We start from the raw sequence: 23,191 nt of genomic DNA, 5'->3' as shown, positions 1-23,191 counted from the left end.
TCTCCTTGTGGATCCTAACAGATCCAGGCAAACTGAAATGATTATGCTACCAGCAGGGTATCAAATCTCCATTTTTCATTAGAGACTTAGAATACAGGTTTTAAAAGAAAACCCCAAACAACAACATCCAATGAGGAAAACATTCTGGGGAGCTGGTGTTCTTCATGCATAGGTCAAAGTCAATCCTTCCCTTTCAATAGTTGAAATGCAATTAGTAAGATACAGCTGTGACTCATTTGGACTCTCCTCTGAAGATCTGTGTCCCAGGGGCTTGGAAAGGAGGCTGCTCTACACCAGCTTGCAGGAGTACAGTGGATGCATAATTAGCAGCTGCTTTCAGGATACTTCCTAGTCTTTTCAAGTAGCAGATATTTTAAGATTTTTCTGCAGAAAGTAGAAAGAAATATTCATCATTTTCTTTCTACTCTTAAGTGCTCTTTTCTAATTTTCCGGATCTGAGCAGGTGTTTGCATTTTCTTTCCTGTTGTGACTGTCACACTTTAACTCTTATTTTATCTTTGTTAAAGGCTATATTTTTATGAGTTTGTGGAACACGTTCCACAAGTACTTTCATTTTCCTTCTGGACATGTAGTAACTTGGTTTTAAAAGGTTATCTTCAGCACGTCAAGGTATTCTGAAGAGGATTTTCCCCATTTTTCATGACAGCAGTGAACAGGTAAATCAAAACACTGGGTTTGAAGCACATCAGACACCTCTTAGGGGAAAACACTGTCACTTTATAGGCTTTCTTCTCTGAAGAATAGCAATAACACAGATGTTTCATTAACTGTATTTTCCCTGTCAGATGAAGGAAATTCTGGTCACCACTGTGTTTCTTATTCTGCATGGGTGTACTTCTGCAGACAGCAAGGGTAGTTTGGAGGTCTGTCCATGCCCCACACTCACTGCAGCCCAGGCAGCTCTCGTAGATACAAAGGACACTGGCAGACACCACTGCCTGAGCACCTGTACTCCAGCTCACCAAAGCTGCAGAGCAGATGAGAGAGCACCGTGGCAAATCCTGTCCTTCCTCTCTCTACCAGGTTAATGTAAAGCAACTTCCCACTCTTTTACAAAAGCTTTTTCATCAGGAGCTTTCAGTTTTGTATATTTTTTTCTCTCTGATACCTAATCTGGAACAATTTGGGGTGTCATGTATTTCACAGTCAGCAGTATTTCAGCAATGGTTGCCCATGTACCTACATTTTCATGAATGCAATTTGCTAAGATGGAGATAGTTCTCAATCTCAACATGCAGAGAGAAGTGGAGAGCAGAGCCTCTGGCCCTGGTTCAACCAAGACACAGCTGAAGTTCCACCAGCAGGAAGAGAGAAAGGATGACAGGGTTACTGCTGAAACTCTGCTGTGGGAAGGTGTCTTCTCTAGTGAAGTAACACTGGCCAGCAATCCTGTTTGAGCAGCTCCAGGACCAAGACCATAGTGTGAGACCTCTTCTGTCAACTGCAGCCATGCTGACTGCAATGTAGGCTGGAAAAGACTTAAAGAGAATCTTCTCTTATTAAAAACTGGTTGTTACATACATCACACTAGAACGGGTCTTCCTATGATCTGAGAGAGAAGGGTAAAAAACGAAACCAGGAAGTTGGTCACAGAAACTGCTTTCCAGAAAAGAGTGTCTGCTAAGATATTATTCTGACTGATAAATGAGCCAAAAATCAGAGGAATTGTTTTGAACAGGATTTTGCCAATGCTAATGATAATCTGCCAGAAATATTTAATATCCACTCAACTTACCTTTTGTTGGTATTGAACTAGCACTCTCTGAAGTGACTGAAAGAGAGTGGTGGAAGGAAGATGAAACAAACAGATGAAAAAATAACACTGCACAGTGTAGAGCAAAGAGATTATTATGTATACCCTTTTAAAATGAAAACAAAACCCCCTTTCCATTAAAAAAAGAGCAAGAGTAATTTTTTGTGTGTTTTAACATGAGAGCCACAATAGTTTGTAAAATGATGTTTCAATTAGCTATGATTTATTTTCTGCTGTTACGCACTTTCCTTTTCCACAATTGTTGTGCTGTGACCTACAATTGCATTCTAATATTTTGGCATGACTTTTGAGTATGCAACAACAGACACTGTGAGGCCATGCAGCATATTCTGGTTGATTTCTGAGATCCTTTCTGAATGAGTGATTTTAGCCTTGAGAAACTTATTTGTGAGATAAAGTTAAAGAGAGCAATTCTCATTCATAAGACCTCTCTTGCCTTTTAAGAAAGAACTTTATAGTCAGTTTTCCCCTTGTTTCCTGTCAATTTTTTTTCATAGAGAAGCTGAACTGGGGTGCTGCCCACAACCCTCTCCTCTGAACTCTCATAAATGAGCAGGAACAGTCAGTGCAGTTCCAGCTGGCCAGTAAATGAAGTGTGACAAAAAGCTTTACCTCTCTATTTTAAAACAGAACAAAACTTTAAACTGCTGTACATAGAGAGATTACAGGCATTGAAACAAATTAAAATAGCATATATCCTGTGTAGCAGATGACAAGAGATGAATATTTCAGTCCTTCACAATTTTTACTCAATTTTCCTCAAGTGTTTTATACAGCTCTGTGAGACACCTTAATTGCTACAGGATACCCTCTCTCAGCAAAGATTTCCAAGAATATTGCCAATTTGCAATACAGAGAAAGAGAATACTTCAGCAAAAGCAACATCTTTAAAACAAAGCCCCTCTTTCCACTTAAAAGTCTGACTGTACTCCAGTAAAGGAATGAAGTTAGGGTACTTTGAAACTATATAGTTCAAAGGCAACTTTGAAATTATATCATTTTGGGCATGATTAATGCTGCAGACTCCTGTCAGGTATCAGTTAGCATCAACTGAAAATACTTATTGGTTCAAATTGCCTGGAGAAGCTCTAATTCAGTAAGTGAGAAGGCAGAGCTCAGCAAGAGGAATGGGAGGCAGGATGTACTCAAAGTACCTGGTTCTGAATATGTAAGTTTAGTAACTCCAGACTGATACTTCCAGCCTCTGTTGACAAACCACTGGTAAGGCTTGTGATAATACCAGTGGCACAGGGAAACTCATCACTGTGTATGTCTAATAAGACGAAGGAAATGTGTAAATAAATCATATAGTAGTGACCTGAAAATAGAGGGGCATCTTTCAGTGGTGCTTTCTTTTGGTTTTTTTCTATTGTAAAAAGTTATTGAAATATTGTAGTGTTCAGCCTTAATTTTCTCAACAGATACAGTTAAGACATTCAAAAATACATAGAGAAAACTCCTCCTTCCCATGCAGGCACATGAAAGATAGTCAGATTTCTGCTGTTTTCATTTTAACAGCAATGTTGAACAGGTAGCTGCTAAATGAGCATAAGAGGATGTAAACCTGTTTTTTTGAAGTCCTTATATCCTCCTGGAGTAGAAAAAGGGACATCTTTGGAATGGGTGGTGCAGAATTTTTCTGCTTTCATGGAGAATAAAGCCCTGCAAACATTTGACAAACAGATCTCTCACTTGATGATACAGAGGACATAGTTTTGGCAAAGAGCCAAGTCAAATCCTCTTGTGATCACTATAAAGCTTTGAACAGACCCTGTATGAAAGTGGAACAAAATGGAGTTTATTCTTTCAAAAAAACCAAACAGAAATCCCCTTTCAAAATCTAGCAGTGCCATTATCTTTGCCTTATATATGTTTGTTCTCAGTCCCTGAGAAAAACTTTTCTAATGCCATCAGGAACTTAGCCTCCCTCTAAGGTGAGTGACTGCTTAGTCATGGTGTACAGGAAGAACTTAAAGGACAGAGAGAGGGAAGTACCAGGCATGCCTGTGCAAAAAGAAATTGTAACCTGGAGTCTGCTGCTATCAGTAAAAACCTGTAATTCAAATTCCACTGTCCTTTTAGAGTTGTGTTGGCTGTGAAGCAAAGCTGCACATGTAACTTTCCATCTGTAATGAGGATGCTGCTGTAGCATCCTTGGAGGATGAACATTGTGAGAAGTGACAGAAGCCTACAGCTTAAAATTATCAAATCTGCAAACCAAACCTGCAAAATACTTCACAGTACATATAGCTAAGTAAAAGGCAACGTCCCAGCAGCTAGTAATTTCAGCATGAAGCCTGTTACTAGTCACACTATTTCCCGAACCACCCTAAAAATCTGTTAACATCAGAAATCGTGAATCAGCATTATTTATCATAGTGCAGGTTCCTCAGTTCTTTTATTCTGGGTCATAAGCGATTTTTCTTACTAATATATTTTTTTTTAATATTAGGGATACAAATATCTTATTTGCTTGTTGTTTCTTTACTGCCTTCTTCAACATGTGTTTCTTTTGTATTGCTTACAGTTCTGGTTTTACAGGAGATTATGTTCTCCCTTCTCCTCCTTCTAGGTGTGTACTCGCTTGAGCTGCTGCTGTGTGACAGCATAGCTTTTCTATCTACAATGCTGAAGCTCATACTGTCTTTGCTATAAAACCAGTCCCCCAGTATTCAGATCAAGTGTGCCATTTCCTCCTCTCAGGCTGTGATATGAATGTGTTCTTTTATATGCTACAACTGGAAACATTTGGGAGTTTCAACAGGATAAACTTTTATGAAGTTACATGTCCCTTGCAGGTGACACTGCTGTTGCACAGGGAACTTACTCTTTCCATTTCCCCTCATATTTTTAAAACCCTGTGTGAAGGCCAGGCAAGGCTGTTGCCTGGCGTAAGCTTGAGCATTAAGAAAGATGCCTGATTAATGCATGTGCACATGCAGCACTCCACAGAGATGTGCCTGTTAACGTTGATGCTGCTGTCAGTAATGTGCGTTCTGGAAGACAGGATGCTTAGCCATGCTAAGAAGCAGAGCACAGGCCATGCCTGGGGACATTCCTGTGGTGTTCAGCCCTAAGACAGATGTGCAAATGGAGTCTGCCTTGTTTTCTGTCCTGACAGTTTTTATATGGGAACTGAGCAAAGTATCATTAGAGAGTGAACTATTTTTAGTGAGTGGATGCTTTGCTTGCTAGTCCCCTAATTTTGGCAACTGAGAAGACGTACATGCTTGCTCCTATCATAGGCAGCACCCAGAAAATGCAAGCAGGTGTATCACTACCTAGACTACATGAGGATGCTGTAAGAGAGGATATAGCCTCTTTGGTGTGGCTCTTGAAATCTCATGCAGATGCCTGAATTTAGGCATCTAGTGTTAGAAGAGAGATCCCAGAATATCTGAGATATCCACATAGAGCTGGTAGCAATGTCACAGGAACTACAGAAGGTCCATGTGATGTTGGAGGACAGGCATCATCAGCATTTGAGTGTCTAAAAGGGCATGAGAAGCCCAACAGTTGAGTTGCAATCCTAAGTCAGGAGGTGTCAATAAAAACATGGTTCAGTCCTTAACAAGTTCTTTTCTCTAGATAATCAGTGTCTGTCAATGGGAACACAATTCAGCATGAAACAGGCATAATTTCAATATTTTTAGTTGTGTTTCAGCCTTTTGTTGTGGAAAGAAACACCTCTGTTAGAGGTTATGAAAGCTGTCAGCTACAAGGTGATATTTGAGCTCAGTTAGCAGGCCATGCACACTGCCTTAATGCCTCAGAAACAATGCAAATGTTTCAAACCAAGGCTTTCTGCAACACATTTTTGAAATAATGATAGTAATAATAAGAATAATTGGATTTGTCTTGCTGTGTTGCAGAGATGCTCTGTTGCAGGGATACTGTGTTCCCAGCTAGTTTAAAGGCTGTGTGATTTGCCCTGTCCCTTCAGGAACACCTGCTTGGTCTCTGCTGGGGAAGATGAATGGTCCTTGCTCTCCCTTGGTCCGGTCAAGAGCTGAGCAAATGCACAGAGCTGATAGCCTCGGGCAGTTCATCACCTATGGATCAACACCACTGGTTGCAGCCTCTCCTGTTTTCTGTTTCTCACCCCCTTCCCCCTCCCTGCCTCCATAAATATGACAACCAGTGCTGCATTATACAAACTCTTCTTCCACAGTGGAAACATCTGCAGCTTGAATGCTCCTGCAGAAATGTCACTTGGGGAAATCGCTCTTCATTTTATGAGAAACTTCTCTTTCAAGCCCTCAGAGGGCCCAGAGAGGGAGGGGATGCTGGGTTTGACACTAGTTCTGTGTTGTTTTTCAGGGATTTTGCAGAAGAATGTTGTGTCTGATTTTGTGGATTGTCAAAATGAAGCCAGATGGCAGTGGATTAAGTGTAATGCTGTTTTGTTGTTCTTGGGTTCGCGACTGCGCTTCCCCTTGAGCGAGGGAGCCCTCCCCGCGCAGAAGCCCCAGCCCTGTGTGCCCCCAGCCACTGAGGGCCCCTTCCCATGGGCTCCCAAAAATGCTGCCCTGGAGGGGGGTAGAGTGGAAGCTTTCTTTTGGTGACGACTGCTAATTGGAAACTGCTTCCTTGACCTTTTTCATGCCTAGATTATTCACCAAGAGCCTGTTTGCTGCGCTTTCCAGCCGACGAAATACAGGTATTTTCCAATTGTAGTAATGGGTTTGCTTGCTGAAGTGAAGTTGCTGGGTGAGCAGCTGAGCCAGTGAAGCCTAGTTTCTTATTGTTTTGTGTTTGGTAGCTGTATTTCCTAATGTTTAGAAAGGTATGAGTTTAATTGAAGTGTTTCCCATGAGGCACTCAGGAATTTCAAGCCTTTTGTTGATTCCTCACTGTATTTATGGTTCAGTCTTTCTCTCCATATGAATGCTTAGTGGGATCTCTGCCCTCTGTTACTCTACCTTATTTTCTTTACATGTATGGACACATAATATCTTTGAAATCACTATCCTTTGTCAAAGTTAAGGGCAGTGGAAAAGGCCACTGGACTCCGAAGATATAGAGGGAAGACACATAGATACGGACAGATAAAGGTGTGATTGCCTCAACTTTGTTTCCCTTAGAAATTGGGTTAAGGACAAGTTATTAATTAGGAAGAAGATGAATTTAAAGCTGTGATTCTGAGCATTTTCTAGTTTCTTAATTAAAGGTAGACAGGCAGAAAACTTCCTCTTGTTAGAATTGTTCTTCTCTATACCCTTTCCCCTCATCATGACACCTTTTTCTTTCCAAGATACCGTTTGACTGACTGGGTTACAGACCACAGTCCTGTCACTCATTCAGAGCCTTGTGAGGGCCACTCAAGCTCTGCTCCCTGTGCTCAGCACCTACAGACCACCACAATTCCCCCTAGCTTATGAAAACACCAGCAAAGGATGCTCTACGTTTTTCCTTTCAGACTGTAGCATCGCTTCAGCCATAAGTTTCATACTTTTCCTTTAATTTACTCCTTCATGATCATTCACTGCAATTTCAGTTCAAACCAGCAAATTTTATTTTGTAATGAAACTGCATGTTCTCATGTAGACCAGTAAGAGTCTGTTCAGGCTTTTTCATAAAGTCCTAAGGCCTGAAAAGCATTCTGACAAAAACCTGCTGCTTAATAACACAGGAGAAACCACAAAGCCAGTGTTGCTTCTTTGTTGTGCTCTGTCCTGTTCTTTCCTATGACAGCTTCTCAGCTGCTCAGGAATTTGTTTGAAAGTCAGCCGTGCTTCACAACTGTTCAAATATTTTTAGCTCTCTTCAGCAAGTCACCATCCCCTATCTTTTTTGAAAGTCAGTCTTTTCAGAATGTCTTTCATGTAATGCAAAAAGTCCTGTACAGATCAATGTAATGTTGAGTTGTTCTGGCATTTCTTGTGCAGATCCAGTCTCCTGATCTCAGCTGCTTAGCTTTCAAAGTCTTTGATGTGCAGACTGTCTGTGTGGCTTGCACAGCAGAGTCTACTCTAACAGTTTTTAGTCGGAGAAACTGGCAGAGGAGAAAGGCTGCAATTAGGGTAATGTTTGCTACTATACTGCATGTTGTTGTAGTGTAGAGTATAGATAGCCTTAATCTAGTCACTGTCCCCAAAGCATAAGTAATGGCAATTTTATAGTGGCCATCTATTACCAAGATGCTCAGAAAGACTGGGGTTTCCTATCTTCAGTTCAGTGACTTTAGAGATAATTTTTTCCTGATTCTTGAGGAGATACCCTCATGCTGTAAAAGAAATTTTTCAGAGAATTTGCATCCTAGTACTCAGCTTGTAACCTCTGGATTTCACCTTCTGCCTTGGTGGTCCAGCGGGGGCAGCCCCAACATCAATTCTGAGTGTACTTTCATCTTCCTTGTACTACACTGCACAGTCTGGAAGGTATAAATTAGACATATTCAAGTATTTCACTAATGTACTGAGTCTATTTTAAGCAGAAAAATCAGTAATTTTCTGTTAAACAGAGGTAAGTTTGGATGTGCTTTTGTTTGTGTTTATTCTCAGAAGTATTTTTCATTTATAATGTGAGTGTCTCCCCCTCAAATTCTTCTCCTGTTTTTCTTTACTGTATCCTGTTGTTATATTCCCTTTGGAAGGTCTTTTAGAGAGTATTTTTTTACAGATTCTAAAAACTTCCTTCCTGGCATTTGCATTCTCTCTTCAGATGTCAAAATCAAAGATAATGGTCCATTGCTGGTGTTTTGGGAAGGGAGGGGTAGGCAAAGGAGTTTGCAGTCTCTACACACTCGTCAAGTCAACTTACTTTACGTGCAGTGTGAGGGACTTAGTGTATACCAACAGTAGCTCACTGTTAGCCAGTACAAGAAGGAGACATTGAAATTCAAAGCAAGCATTTTGAAAATTGTCAGTATTTTCTGATCCATTTCCCCACATACAAAGCAAACACATCTTCCAAGGAACTTTGTGAACGTGATGCAAATCTAAATACGAATGGCAATTTTGTCCACAGGGCATGAATATAGACTTGTTCTGTCAGCACCAGGGATGCTCTGAACAACAGCCTCAGACTGGAGCCTTTGACAGATAATAGTAATGCCATTCATTTACCCTTAGCAAGTATCTCATACAATGTAAAGTGTCAGCACCAGCTCCCTGGCAAAGCAGCAAGAGAGGTCAGTAGCATGAAGCACAGGTATGTCATTGTTGTACCTGTGGAGATTTGGGTTCAACTCCTGCCATCATATCATACATAGAAATAGTTTGATGCCTTTGCTGTCCCACATCTGGAATATTTCAGCATATGTGCTCTTCAGAGGCCTAAAACTACAACAGCAAATATATCAACATTATCAACAGAGATTCAAATAGATGAGCTGTGGTACAAGTGCTTGTTCAAAAATTTCTGCTTTGTATGCCTGGGTTAGACCTTAATTTTCACGCTTTCAGAAGTTAACACATTCAGTAGAGATTCTTCCAAAATAATTATGCTAGAAAAAACCACACAAAATATTCAAAACATCACCAGACACTGAAAGCTGAGTTTATAGTTTCATAATGGGTTAGAGAAGAAGTTTCATTTTCTCTATTTTGCTGAAGAGCTTTCTGCAGTCTTGCTGCAGCCCAGAACACACTGAAAGGGGAACTACACTATGACAGTGACCCAATAATAGGAGATTTCATGTAAACCTGAATTTTCTGAGTTGGAAGGGACCCACAAGGATTATCAAATCCAACCCTTAAGTGAATGGCCCGGGCAGGTATCAAACCTGCAACCTTGGTGTTGTTAGCGCCATGCTCTGACCTGAGCTAATAAGTAAGTCAGCTAAATGGAGTTTCTGAATTTGTTTTAAACAGTTCTATTGCCACTTCTAAGGTATTTCATGCTACAATGTATAAAAACAAATGTTTTCTCAAGGAGATCTCATTTGAAATGATATTTAAGCATCCACATTACAGACCCAAGACAAATTCACTACTACTACTACTACTACTACTATTTAGTTTGTGAACTGCTGAAATGCTGTTCAATCTTGTATTGAATTTTATATATGTATGCATTATATATAATGTATTACACAGTTACATATTCACTTGATATGGTTTTTGAAAATACGCAACATCTGAATATACAGTGTAGAAAACAACTATAGTTAAAAAACCAGGTCCACGACCGCAGTGTAGAAAACAATTATAGTTAAACAAACAGATCCCTGACCACCAAAGTCAAGGAATCCTGCTCTAGATTCGCAACTCCTGTGAGCTTCAGGAGAAGATTTTCCTGCTGTTTGGATATTTAAGACCACTTTACCACAATAGGAACAGGAGCTCTGCATTCTAGTTAAGACATTCTCAGAGAGAGTTTTCTCCCAGTGTAATGCTACCAGTTTTTCATCTCCATGTGAAAGCCTACCTGCTTTCACCAAACTTGTTTAATTGCTGTTGAAAGCCCCTGTCATCTCTAAGAAGAAGTTGAAATTGCTCCTGGAGACTGACAGGTACACAAGCAGAGTCACATGAGCTGCTTAAAATGCATTTTCTGTGTCGTGGGAGGGCAGAAGCTCATGAAAGGAGGCAGGGCTTGCTCTACATGGGAAAGGTCAGCAACCCAGCTGCTCTTCTATCCACTGTTTTCAGACCTTTTGGTTTGTAAGTAGAGCAGTTTAGGACAGAGTAGCACTTGCTCATTTGAGCTTTAGGTTGCATCTCTGAGCTAAATACCTTCAATTATCACCATCTCAGTTTGCAACAGGCATTGCTAAGGAAGTTCTCTGTATAAAATGTTATACTCTTCATTGGCCTGTGTGTAATTATGTTTTTGTGTCCTTACAACTTCTGTTTCTGGTGTAATCTATACTGTATGGATTGCATTCTCCCTTCAGTAAAGAAATTAGCAATTTAGCAGTTGGCACGTAAAAGGGATGTGCTTAGACTGATGCTTAACTCAGTTAGTAAAAGAGAGGTTATCTGCAAGATGTGCACTATTGCCTGTTTGCTGAGCTTGCTGGATCAGCACACAGTGCCTCAATCTCCAGGCAACAATGTGTTCAGACTGAACGTGCTGGGCTGCTCAGGAACCAGTGGGTTGAAAAATTCTTACTGCCTTCAAGGTGGCCCCTTTCTGTGTGCTCTTTCCCAGCAGCTACCTTTCATGGTTTGCTTTGTGGATGTACTAGAACTTGCAGTGCCTGTGTGGATGTACTAGAACTTGCACTGTGTGTGACCAAAGGAACATTTGCATTCCTAAAGGCACACTATTCCTCCAGTTGTACAAATTAATCCAGTAAAAGATACAACTTTTCCACATATGGAGAAGATCTCTTACTTCTTTTTAAGAGCAGAGTGCCCATGGTGCCCATAGCATCCTGACTCAAATTTATGTCTTTGCAAGATCTTATCATGTCTATGGAAGTGACACACTTCATAAAACATGCTCTCTTTTTCTTAGCTAGATTGCACAGGCTTTAAACACTTCAAGGGACAATCCAGGGCTCAGCGCTGAGTTTTGTCCTCTTATGAGAAGGAAGGTACCAGCGCAGTAACCAGGCAGATCTGAGATGTCCATGGACCCCTGCCTGTTCCCAAAAAATTTCTGCAGAACTTCCCAGTTTGTGCTGTGTGAAAAAAAAAGATAGTTATAAGTGGGCAACCATGAGACATGCACAGCTACTAATGCATTTTTTTCTCCTATGTGGAACACATCTGGGTCTCTTCAGAGAATTTCCATGACTGGCTCAGGCCAGCACTGAGCCTTTTGGCTGCAAGGTGTTGCAAGTATTGCAGAAGACTACAGTTCCTTCATAAGTTGTGCCTATGTGGCCTATGTGGAGTACTTGCACTGATAGCAAAAATTTATTTGCTGAGCTATTTTGCAAAGCCACCTGGAAAAACATGACACTTTGATGCAGAAAGAATGATGCTGAATGCCATTTTTTAAACAGTGCTGCAGAGATTGTATTCCAGCCAGCCTGTGTCAGCATTCCACAGGTCAGCACAAAATATCCATGTTGGTTTTGGACTGTTTGCACACTATGTAGCTAAACCCTGCACTGGCTTGTAATATATACAGTACTAAAAGATGGAGAGATTGAATAGGTGGCTGGGACAAAATATCTTGGCTCTTGGGAACGGCCGCAACTGTATTTAAAGTAACTGCATGAAGAAGAGGGTTAAGAAAGTAAATGTGGTTCAAATTCTCCTTGTCAGGAGCAAATTAAATCAGCATGGTAGACGATCCAAAGAGAAATACATTTGGAAATGTTTATATGCTGAAGCTGGGAATCTGGGTAATAAGTAAGAGGAACTAGAATTTGTCAATAATCAAGATAAATTCAACTTAATTGTCTCATCGGGTTGCAGTGCTAGAGGGATCAATATGCTAGAATATTGTATAAGTTGTTTAAGCAGACCAAGGGCGATAAAAGAAATTGTGTGAGAGGAATGACTTTGTCTATAACCTGGTGACATATATCTGCCTAGCTTAGAACTGGGAAGTGCAGGATCTTAGGAAATGCAGCACAAAAAATATGCTGATTATCAAGGCTCAGCCATGAGCAGGGGTAGGCAGAGGTGACATTATAAGTCACTGAAATGAATCTGAAGACAGTATGAGCTAGTATTGCATGGGGGGAGGCAACAGTGTAATTATGGGGAACTTTATTTGGCATGTTTGCTGAAGATTTCATTTAGCAGCTGGTGAAACATCAATAGAGTAGCTTTAAATCCTGGATGATAGTTCTGCAAAAAAAAAAATTGTTAGACCTAGAGTGGAAGAATTCTGCTTTTAGGTAGCCTGATAGACAGAAGTGAATTTAATCCACGAGACTGTAAATCAGGTGTTGTCTCACGAAGAACTGATCATGACCTGGTTACATTTAATACACTTGAAGAGAATACAGTCCCAAATCCTAATATTCACACCTGCTGGTTTGAAAAGGCCAATTTCCCAAAACGGACAGCCGTTAATAAAACTGAATAAGGAGAGGCATGGAGGCATGAACAAAACAGAAAGTTTTTCAAGAGCTTACTAAATGGGCAAAACATTGTTAAGACAACATGTATGGCAAAAGAAGACAGAAACTAGAAGTGGGCTTAGGCATCTGTATACATGTGTTTAAACAGGTATGAATTTGTCCACACATATCTGTATATGGGACTGCATAGGCATACATCTCTATAGACATCTATGTGGGCATGCAAACACACAGTACTTACATATTTAAATAAACTGTGTGGCTGTATATTGGAAAAATAGGCTATAAAAGGGAGATAAATATCCGCTGATATTTATATGTTAAGTATGGAAACTACTAGTAACACCTATGTTCTGAAAGAGTTTTAAATTTACATAAGGAAAAAAAAAGTAGCAATGATGTGATCCAAGCAAGGATTGTTGGTACTGAAACTGCTAATAAGAAATGCATATATACCTGAAATGTTCAGCAAGTATTTCTGGTTTATGTTTGGAACGAAAAAGATGGTGTATATATATCACTTGAGGTGGATTAATTCTTTTCCAGCCCATCTGCAACTAAAAGAATGTTAGACAACTCCTACTTTGAGGAATCAGCTTTAAAGCAGTAGCCCCTGTATTTCCAGCAGCTATGCATCTTAATTTTTTTTTAATTGGCTGAGAAATTTTCTGGCCCACTGATAAGAACTTTCGATAAATTTGGGAACATTGGAGAAATCTGCCGAGACTGAAAGCACACTATTTTTTTTGCCAATGCCGTAACTGCACAAACAGAGTAATTCTGATAACAGCATGGCAGACAGCCTGACCTCACTTCCAGCAAAATAATAGAGAAGCTGATATGGGAATTCAAGTATAAAGAACAGGAATATTATTAATGGAAGCCAATGATGTTTTCATTTAATTCAGGCCTTGTCAGGTAAGCTTGGCTTGCTTTTTTAATGTAAGATTACCCACTTAGTTAAAAAAGTTACTATAGGCCTAATAGAAACTGAAAGTCTTCCATTTGATAGCCTACAATAATTTGATCCAAAATGTAGCATTTTGCATTCTTGTTTAAGAACATGCCAAGTGGCTAAGAGCTGGTGGATCAAAGGAGTTGTTGCAAAATCACACTAAAAAGAATTATTTTAGTGAGATTCCAGAGCCAGATCAGGACTCAGCCCTCTTTCAGCACTGTTCACTACTATACTTGCAGGAAAAATACTGAACTACTCAGTGATTATGCATGGCACTAGAGAAAAGGGCATCTGAGTTGCCTAAAAAGAGGACTTCAGACTGAAAAAAGTGTGCTTTAACATGATCAAGGGTAAAATGATAAACCTGGAAACTGGGAACATATACCATATGGGGGAGACAGCTTCAGAAAAAAATAAAGACTTTGGAAAGACTTTGGAGACCTTAATGGGCAACCTTACAATGTAGCCATAGCTCAGTGGCAGGGCAAAATATCTGGTGTGATCCTTGATTACATGCGCAGAAGTCAAGTCAGGGCAAAGGTCTGATTTTGTCTGTGTTTATAGTATATATGCATATGGAGAGACTCATGAAGTAACATCAATCACATGACAGCCAGCTTTTTAAAAGAGGATTTAAAAATTGGATGAGAATGCAGGGAATAACAAAAATCTTACATAAAGGCACGTCTTTTTGTTCCACATGAAAAATAGATGAGCATGTTAGTACAAATAACACATGTAGAGGTACAAGATACAGCTACCAATTCTTCTGTCTTGCCAGGAAATGCATAACATGAATTGATGACAATAACCTCAGGCGGTGTCATCAAATTAGCAATAAATGATCCATGTATTTTTACATTTACGCACAATTAATTCCCAGAATGAAATACCAAAGAGACCAGCGGACTCCCCACCTTTTGGTTCTTCAGACCAAAGTGGAATGCTTTTCTAGAAAGATTCCTGATAGGGTTAAACCCAGGCAATGGGTTCCATAAAGGGACAGAGCGGGGATGTGCAGCTTGTGGCATGCAAGGAGTCAGACAAGACGACCTCCATCTCTCAACAAATCTTGAACTCCATGAATCATTTCCAGGTATAAACCTGGATGTAAAAGTTAATTCAAGAGTGGACTGAGCATACTATGTGCTATATTTGTACATGTTTTAAGTACAGAAATTTAATTCCACTTTAAAACAGTTCCTTTACCATGTCTAACAAAGTGTGGGAAAATTAGTGAGATGCTCTTTATGCCAAAGACTTCTTTGGTAATTAGGAGCAAATCACTTAATTTCTGTGTCTTGATTTGCCCATTTCTAGGGAATGAATCCCAGCTTTCCTGAGTTCTTCTCTTCTTGCTGGAGAGACCTTTTGGGAGGGACTGCACAAATTTATTCTTCCAAAAAGGCACAAATAATCTGAAAACTCGGGAAGGGCACAAGACTGATGTTTCAAATAGATCAAAGAGCTTTCACCCTGCAGAAGGTACTCGTTACCTTGGTCAGCAATCCATCTGTACTGTGAACCTTGACGAGATAACTATAATTGTCCTAGGATTGGTTATGTAACGAGCTTGCTTTGCAATTTAACTAATGAATGTGTTGAGAGACCAGATTAATCTTTTAATTTTAAGAATTTCTCCCAATGGAAAACATATAGTGTCTGCCTATCTGTAATATTATCCTCTCCCTACAGCCAGAGTGATTTGGCCACTTGAATGTTTGTTTTGCTTATGTATGTAAAGCTCATGTGTTGACAGATTTTTTCTGGAGGAGGTTGAAGGACCCCAAGCTTCACTTGAGATTTTACAGCTGGGTCTGTGGGCTTTCCAAGTCAGGGCCATTCCTGAGGAATGCCATACAGGCTCTTTGATGGATGGGATGATTTTAGTTGCTAGTATGGCACAAATTGCTGGTTTGGGATTTTTTCTAGTAGGGCCATATTTAATCCTGTGCTCTGCTAGTCCATGAAAGCTGTCCATTTCAGAAAAATAGTAGTCTGGTACTGTTGTTGGTTCATTAACTGAGGACAAGAGATTATTTTAATCTTGGAGTTTTAATTTCTTCATTATGCTCCTGTTCTCCTTCTCAGGAGTCATCTAGAAAATATAAAGATATTGGGTACAGAAGATCCAGTAAATGCTTATGACAAATGAAACATGACTTCACAGAGTAACCTACAGTTTTTAAGAACTTTGCCAACTGTAAATTACACCAAGTAGGTCAATTTTGGAAGTCAGCATCTTATTTAAACTGTCACACTGTACAGAATTGCTATTTAATATTGGTGATTAATGACTGCAGAGTCCAGTCTAATTTCCAAGCAGACTGTCAGTAGCACTCAGTAGTCAGGAGAGAGTCCATAGTACAAGTGCTTGGCAACCCTTTTATGTTTTGCGATCCAATTTGGGTTGCTCATTTTCCACAAAGAGGAAACAAGAGAAGGAATTGATATGAAAATGCTGGCCTACAAGCTGGAGTTGGTTTTACACCTGATTATTCCCCCCCTAGAGTTTGTTCCTATTCTTCAGTATGCCTCTAGAAGCTGAGGTGCAATCCCACGGGAGAACATTGAATGTTCATGCCAGATGTGCATGTGGCCTGCCATTGTGGAGGTCAGGAGAGGGAATTTCATCTGGGGGACTCCAAACTCCTGCTGTCTGGTCTGTCCTCACCACTCTGAGCCATGACCCACAGCCCTTGATGCTCCTTTCCTGGCCTCACTCCTTGCTGCTCCTCCACTGAGTCAGAGGGTGAGCCAGGTCTACCTGTCCCCTTCCTCCTGGTCCCCATCCTACTGTCCATCCATGGGGGGCAGGGACAAGGGTGTAGTTTACCGTTGTGGGTACATCACAAATCCACAAGGAATCTCCAGTGCTGTCAAGTACTTGAAAGAGACAGCATGGCTCCGTTCCCTGCCAGACCTGTGTAGACAGGAATGTAACATGCACTGGTGAAAGCTCTTTTATTTCCTTTTTATAAGCAGTCTGCTGCCTGGCCTGGACAAGGGACTGGGAGAGAGTGGTCAGCAGCAGGCAAAGAGCTGACCTGACCCCTGCCTCTTCTGCTCTGGTTTCATGGGGCTTCACAGGAGGATGCACAGGCCTCTGTGTTTGCAGGACACAGTGATCTTTTCAACCCAACACAGAATGGCATCCATTACAATATTATCAACAAACATTTGATTATTACCATTTCCCCTAATATGACTTGACTAATCTTTTAACTTAGCTTGCACAGTGTGTACTGCCAATACTTTCAATGTATGCTGAAATCATTTAGTTGAAGTAAATAAATGAGTAAGTCTAATACAATAGAGTTTACAGCATGTTGTCCTTCCAGAAATAATTTCAGCAGTAGTGAAGTATGGAATATCTGCAACTTGAAATGTCTGTCCTTATACCTCTAATTGCACAGCTTGAGATCAATGTACAAATTTATTTTAAAATTAAACATCTAAAGATGTAAATTTTTTTGCCTCCAATGTATGAATCTATACCAGGAAATTAGAAGTTTATCAAACAGGCGTCAATGCACCAGTCAGATCTATGATACACTGCTGTCATTTTGGTGCAAATTAATGAATTGTAGTGGGAAAATGTTCTCACTTTTTCGTGATGTTGGTGAAGAAAATCTGCCAGAGCCTTTAGCCAGCTGCAGGCAAAGGAGGGAACTGGTAAATAATACAATTTACAGGCTGCAGTTCAAAGGTTCTTCTATGTTCCTTCCCAGCAGATGAAAGACATGTTCAGCTAGAATCTTCCATCAACAGGTACCAAAGAGATCACCAGTGATTTGGTTCAGAGCCAATAAATATATCACCTTCTAGGAAAGTAATGTGCCTGGTATGTATAAAGAAGTATAAATGCCATTCCAGAGCCAAGAATTTGGACAGGAATGAGTGCCCAAGAGGGCTGTATGGGTGAGGAGGAGAGCAGAGAGCCTTTTGTCTGAGCAGAGACTTACGGAATGTGAGGGGAAAGGAAAACAGGAAAGCATATCATGAGATAGGAAAGGCTATTTAAGCAATCCAGGAACATTAGCGTGAGAGCAAATGAGTTGGAGCTGGCCCTTAGTCTGGAAACTTAGAAAAGCCTCCCAGCAGTGGGAGGGAGGGCAAATTTGGCTAGTTTCTAAGATGGAAATTAAGTCTGTAACTGAGCGTCTGATGTGGTCACCTGTGACAACCCGGCTCTGGGCTTCCCGATCTAGGGCGAGCAGCCTCGGAGAGACCTCCCATGTGAGGAAGGATTTAAACACAGGCTTTGCTCAGTGGGATTGTATTTGCTAATGTTTAAGCTTCTGTAGCTTAAGCATGTTTTTAAAAGTACATTTCATATGCATAGTTCAATTTTGCAGACGGCTGATGCAAAATTGACTGAGGCTTGCATATCTGGCCTTGTGACTGCCATGGACATCTGGTCCCGTGCAGGCTGTGTCTCTCTGTACTGCACCCATCCTGGGGCAAGAGCAGCAGCTGCACAGTGCCCCAGATCCAGCACGGCACTGCCTGGGTTTTGGACAACTGTGCACGGAGCACTGGCAGGCTGGCTTGGCAGCGACCCATCCCAGGTTTCCTGGAGCAACTTGGAGCAGAGGTGCTATGCTGTTAGGGCAGAAAAGGCTAATACTACTGCAAATAAGCATCCATCCAGCTAAGGGTATGACTGTCACACTTGCTGGTAGGACTTGACATGTCAGTTGATGATTTCTTAAAATAAATATTTAACAAGGGATTTTATAATCACAAGTAGCAAGCACGCTTTTAAAATGTTTGAAGGGAAACAAACTTGCATAAGAATGAATTGGAGGCCAAGACCTGGTAGCCATAGATGTTTATATCACAGGCTGGGGATTTCCTCCTGCCTGTTTTCAGTGTATACTGCAGTTGCTTGATTCAAGTCCATCTCCAAAGCTCCAAATTTCCTTCCTTAGGAGCAAATGCTTAAGATGGCTGAAGTCATTGCATTTATTAGTGATTCACGTAGTTGGAAGATGAGGGTTTCTTTTCCTCTGTTGAAAATATTTTTTGAGGAAAAGGTCTTTTTTGCTGCTGCTGGTTTTGTTATTAACATTCACACTCAGCTCTTGCATCACATTGCAGCAGCACAACACCTAATCTACAGTACATTTTATCCTCTTCTTGGGTGCTTTTTAAACTGCAAATTACTGGGTAAGAGGGTTTACTGCAGTCTTAGTTTTGCAACATTCGTGAAATTAACAGAGTTTGTATTTTCAGACAGCTGATTCTGGAGTTTACAAATTGCTCTTATGTGGTTCAAGTGTTCACCACCAAGTGTACAGGAACAAGGTGAAGACTCAGCTTCCAAACTATTGATTCTGTGTTAGAACTTGTGGACCCCATCTTCCTTTTCAAAGGGGAAAGCCAACATGAATCTCCTGTCTTGAAACAATTTTTAAGATGATCCACTTCTATTTGCTAAATTTGAACCATGCTGATTGTCAGGTTAGAAGAAGAAAAGAAATTCAAGGAAGAACCTGATTGAAAATGAACTTTGGTATATGGCGGAAAGAAAAGTAAAAGCTTCAAATTACACTACTGTATGAGCAGCCTGCACATGCTTATCTGCCTGCGGGAGACATGACTGGGAGGGTGTGGTCTTTTAGACCTTAAATTGCTCAGGTTTATGCAATTCAGCTTTTCTGCACCTTCTGTCATGCCATAGGCTTTGCCATCTGACACGGGCACCAGCCGGTCTCTGCCTGCAGCTGCAGGGCTGAGGGGTGAGTGCAGGCCCTGCCCAGCCACGCTGGCCCACACCTGGTGATTTTCCACCTGCACAACTCTGCCGGCAGCGGATGAGAGACACTGCAAAGCCACACATGTGAGTTGAAAGACTTGTATCTTTCTTTATGCTGTTCCTACTTTCCCCCTTGAGCTGGGCATGAGTTGATCCAGGGGAGCAAAGGTGGAAGAAAATGCTCTGGTAAACAAACCAGCCCTGTTTAGTGGCAGGGGGAGTGGGCCCGAACCTCAGCCTGCACACTCAGGAGTGCCATGCAGCCAGGCAGTGATAAACACCTGCCGTATCTGTCATTAGAGATTCAGCTTCCCCATAACCTAACGTAGGGATTGTTTTCATAATCTAACAGAAAAGGACGTATAATGTACCTGTAGGTTGCTGCGCTTCTTGGCAGGCAGTGTTAAAATACTGCTTACATACATACATGCTGATATGCAAAACCACTGAGCTTAGTTCATAACCTTTTTGTTAGCTAGATGTGCTTGGGTTTTTGTCTTCCCCATTGCTAAGAAGGTCTATTTCTTCAATAAAGTGTGTTGAAATCCAACTGATTATTTGTGGAGAGGTGCCATTTGTACTGCAGCTGCTTTAGCCCATCGCTTTATTAATCCTCTGGAAACCCATTTCTTCCCCTCCCCCAGGTTAAAACCCACAAAGTCTCACTGCAGCTGTAGGAGGTAAATTGAGGCTACATTCACCACTGCTGTATCTTGCTGCTTGATTTTATGCATATAACTGCAGCTGAGGTGAGGAAAGAAAGAGAACTTGGTTTGGTTTTTATTTTTAGCTCCTGTTCTTCTCACTTACTTAAACTTACACTCAGTCCTTTACTCAAAACATCTTGTAATTCAGTACAGGTATATGCAGCAGCTGCAAACCTGTGAATATATATGAATAGGCATAACTTCTTGTAAGCTTTATTTCTATCCATAAGACTGATTGTTTGTGTGAGAGCATGTATATTCACAGTGCCAGCACAGAACCCAGAACAGCAACGAGGATACGTGGATATCTTCATCCACCGAAATGTACAATCAGAGTAGTCAGTAGACAAGGGGTTCAAGTACATAAATCAGATGGGCCTGCTCATATGTTTAAACTTCTTAATGTTTTGGGTTGTTTTTAATGACCAGGGATGTACTGCTTGCATCAAGCTCTCAACCACTTTTACATCTGCCGAGGGAAAGCACAAAACCCAGAAAAGGTGCATATTAGACTTGTATGTCATGCTTTTTTATGCTGTCTGATGACTAGGAAAGGGCTCCTTCAATAGCAGGAAAAGCAAGATAACCTTAGGTGACTGTACTGGGCACTATGCAAAGCACTTGTTTTCCCACAGTCTTCTGTAGAAATGGAGCTCCCACTGCCCAAAATTATTTTCATTTGCTCATTCAGGTTTATGCAGAACAACATCAAGGCAGCTCCATCACTTCATTGAAACAGCAGGGTCTCTTATCTGCTGTTGTTGGAAAAGTACGAATGCTGACCTGCAAATAAAAGCCAGAAATCACTGTCAGGAATTTGGAAAGCTGCTGCTGTGTGAGGGGTTGTATCGTCAATACTCCCATCTACTTTCCTAAGACTGAAAATTCCTCTTAAGGAAGTAATCTGTTACTAATTTGCTATTTTATTCTTCCACCCCAAACCTCAGAGCCTATGTTTAGTTTCCAAAGATATAAATTGAATCAATCTGGGAAAGCTTGTCTCATCATTATCTTATCCTTGCCCCTTGAAAATACTCTCCCATTGCTAATTTCTCTTACTTGTTTGTGGTCCTAGAGAAGTGTCCTCTGCTTTGCTCACATGGATTCTGCTTTCGCAAGGGTATTCCAAGCCCATGTGTTTGAATATTAACTGCATCTGTAGCATAGAGCTGGAAAGAGGAATGTTCCTGGCTCTGAGTTGTGATCATCTACTAGAAGAGAAAATTGAATTGTCTTTTGGAAGAGGTTTGAAGGTGCTGGCATCTTCCCCTAGCATAGCTTTTCTTTAGTAAAATGGGAATAAATTTTGCACGCAGGATGAGATGATAGATTAGCTTCATTTCACTGCAAACCAGGAAATCAAGCAGCATTGTTTCCAGAAGGAAGGTAAATTAATACAGGCTTTCAAATGTAGAGAGTCTCCTCCAGGCTGGCTGCTGGAGGGAAGCAGTCCAGTATTTCTGGAGATGTCAGCCCTGTCTGCAGGGCTGGGTGCTGCCACCTGGCTCTTCTCACTGTCAGGGCAGATGGAGGCCTGTGGCTGATTTGGAGGGGACTCTGTGGCCAGAGCCTTTTGAGGAGGTAATGAGACCCCTCTCTTGTTAAAATGGCCAGACACTGGTGTCCTCCAATGCTGCCTGACTTAGCACTTATTTGCAGTGCATGTCCAGTTCCTTCATGGAAATTAGAAGCTGTGATGGACGAATATGTAGTTGATCTTTCCAAGGCTTTCCCTAAAGGCTCAACCTGAATCTGCAAAAGCAATCATTACCTGAATCATGGGATTCAAAGGGATTCAGCACAGAAGACAAAGTTTCACCTTCCATACATGTTCAGGGAATGGTTAGTTGGCAGCTCCGGTTTTGTACAACTGCTTCCCACTGTGTACTGTTCCCATTCCTCTGAATAGAAATCAATTGCTCCTTTACAAGCAGCTAAGCGCTCAAACTTCGTACCTGTCTAGCTGCTCCTGGTAACCCTCTCACTGGTCCTCCAGTTTCACTTTAATGCACCTGCAACATTCTTACTGGATCAATGAGTCTTAATAAAATAAATGGGATTTATGTGCCATAATTTCTTATTAAGGAATGCTTCCTATTTCTCTGTCTGGATTGGTAAATCTTTCAGCAAATGCCTTGCTTGAAAGCAGATAAATTCTGATTGCTTTTAGTTATAGTTCCTGTCTACTTTTTGCTTGTCTTTTCCCTAGTCTTTTGCTTTACATGCTTACGGCTACATGGTATAGATTGTGTTGAAATGATGATGCTAAAAAAGTATAGGTGATGCTATTATTTTATTTTATTTTCTACTACAAAGCTGATTTTGTACAATATCTTTAACAGCATCAGTTCTCACAGGATTTTACTAGTAGAACCCAGTGCTGTAAAGTATAGCTTTGGGTTGTCACTGTTTCAGTCTGAGAACTCATCTAATCACACTACTGCTATTTAAAAGAATATCTCAGTTTAGATCCAGTCAAAAAGGGTCTGAGGCACTGAAATAAATATGACTTGTAGGAGGAATTTAAAAGAATTTAAAAATCCCCTGGCCTGCATGCACACAGCAGATCACATCTGATGGTGAGAAAGGATGCAGGAAGCAGGATAGTTTGAGCATGTAATTCCTAATTGGTTTCTCATCACGGGACTAAACAGCACACAATTGGTCTTCACACCCACAGAACCGGTTCTGGAAGTAGGTATTAATTCAACCACAGACTTAACTATCTTTCCCAGGCTGGTGTCACTCACGTGTCCTGGCTGACAAAACCTTCATAAGCCTCTTGTTGTTAAGGGGAATATTACAAGGCCATCAGCAACACATGCATGTTAATTAGCAATGGCCTTTGGGGGAGTTCCCACAGAGCCCCAATTAAAGCAGTGATGAATCAAGTCCAGTGAGTAGTACCATACTCAGGGATGTTGTTTCCCAGCACTGAGCAGATGAAGGCAGAACCAGGCTCTACAGGATGTGTTTTAGTGGCTGAGGGCTTGGTCACTATAATAAACAAAATTTACTTGCTGAGACTTTTGTTCAGCAG

At 40.9% G+C, this 23,191-nt stretch overlaps 1 protein-coding gene across 4 annotated transcripts in view; it reads left to right on the top strand.

The window, feature by feature from the left end:
• The window catches only part of LNX1 (ligand of numb-protein X 1), a 122,481-nt gene that overhangs the window by 23,198 nt on the left and 76,092 nt on the right, over positions 1–23,191 (top strand). The window contains exons 1-2 of one of the 4 annotated variants that reach the window (XM_017744390.1): positions 6,247–6,455; positions 19,370–19,528. Coding sequence is in view for 1 of the 4 variants with exons in the window: in XM_017744396.1 (XP_017599885.1) it covers positions 19,503–19,528 (26 nt within the window). In the remaining 3 variants the exon portion in view is untranslated. Of the gene's footprint in view, positions 1–6,246; positions 6,456–19,369; positions 19,529–23,191 lie in introns of those variants that run through there. The other 3 variants (XM_017744394.1, XM_017744396.1, XM_017744393.1) reach the window with 3 other exon arrangements.

Source organism: Corvus brachyrhynchos, unplaced genomic scaffold (genome assembly GCF_000691975.1).
Source record: "Corvus brachyrhynchos isolate BGI_N302 unplaced genomic scaffold, ASM69197v1 scaffold17, whole genome shotgun sequence".
NCBI lineage: Eukaryota > Metazoa > Chordata > Aves > Passeriformes > Corvidae > Corvus > Corvus brachyrhynchos.
The sequence above is the reverse complement of the archived record's forward strand: the minus strand, read 5'-3'. Positions and strand labels throughout refer to the sequence as shown.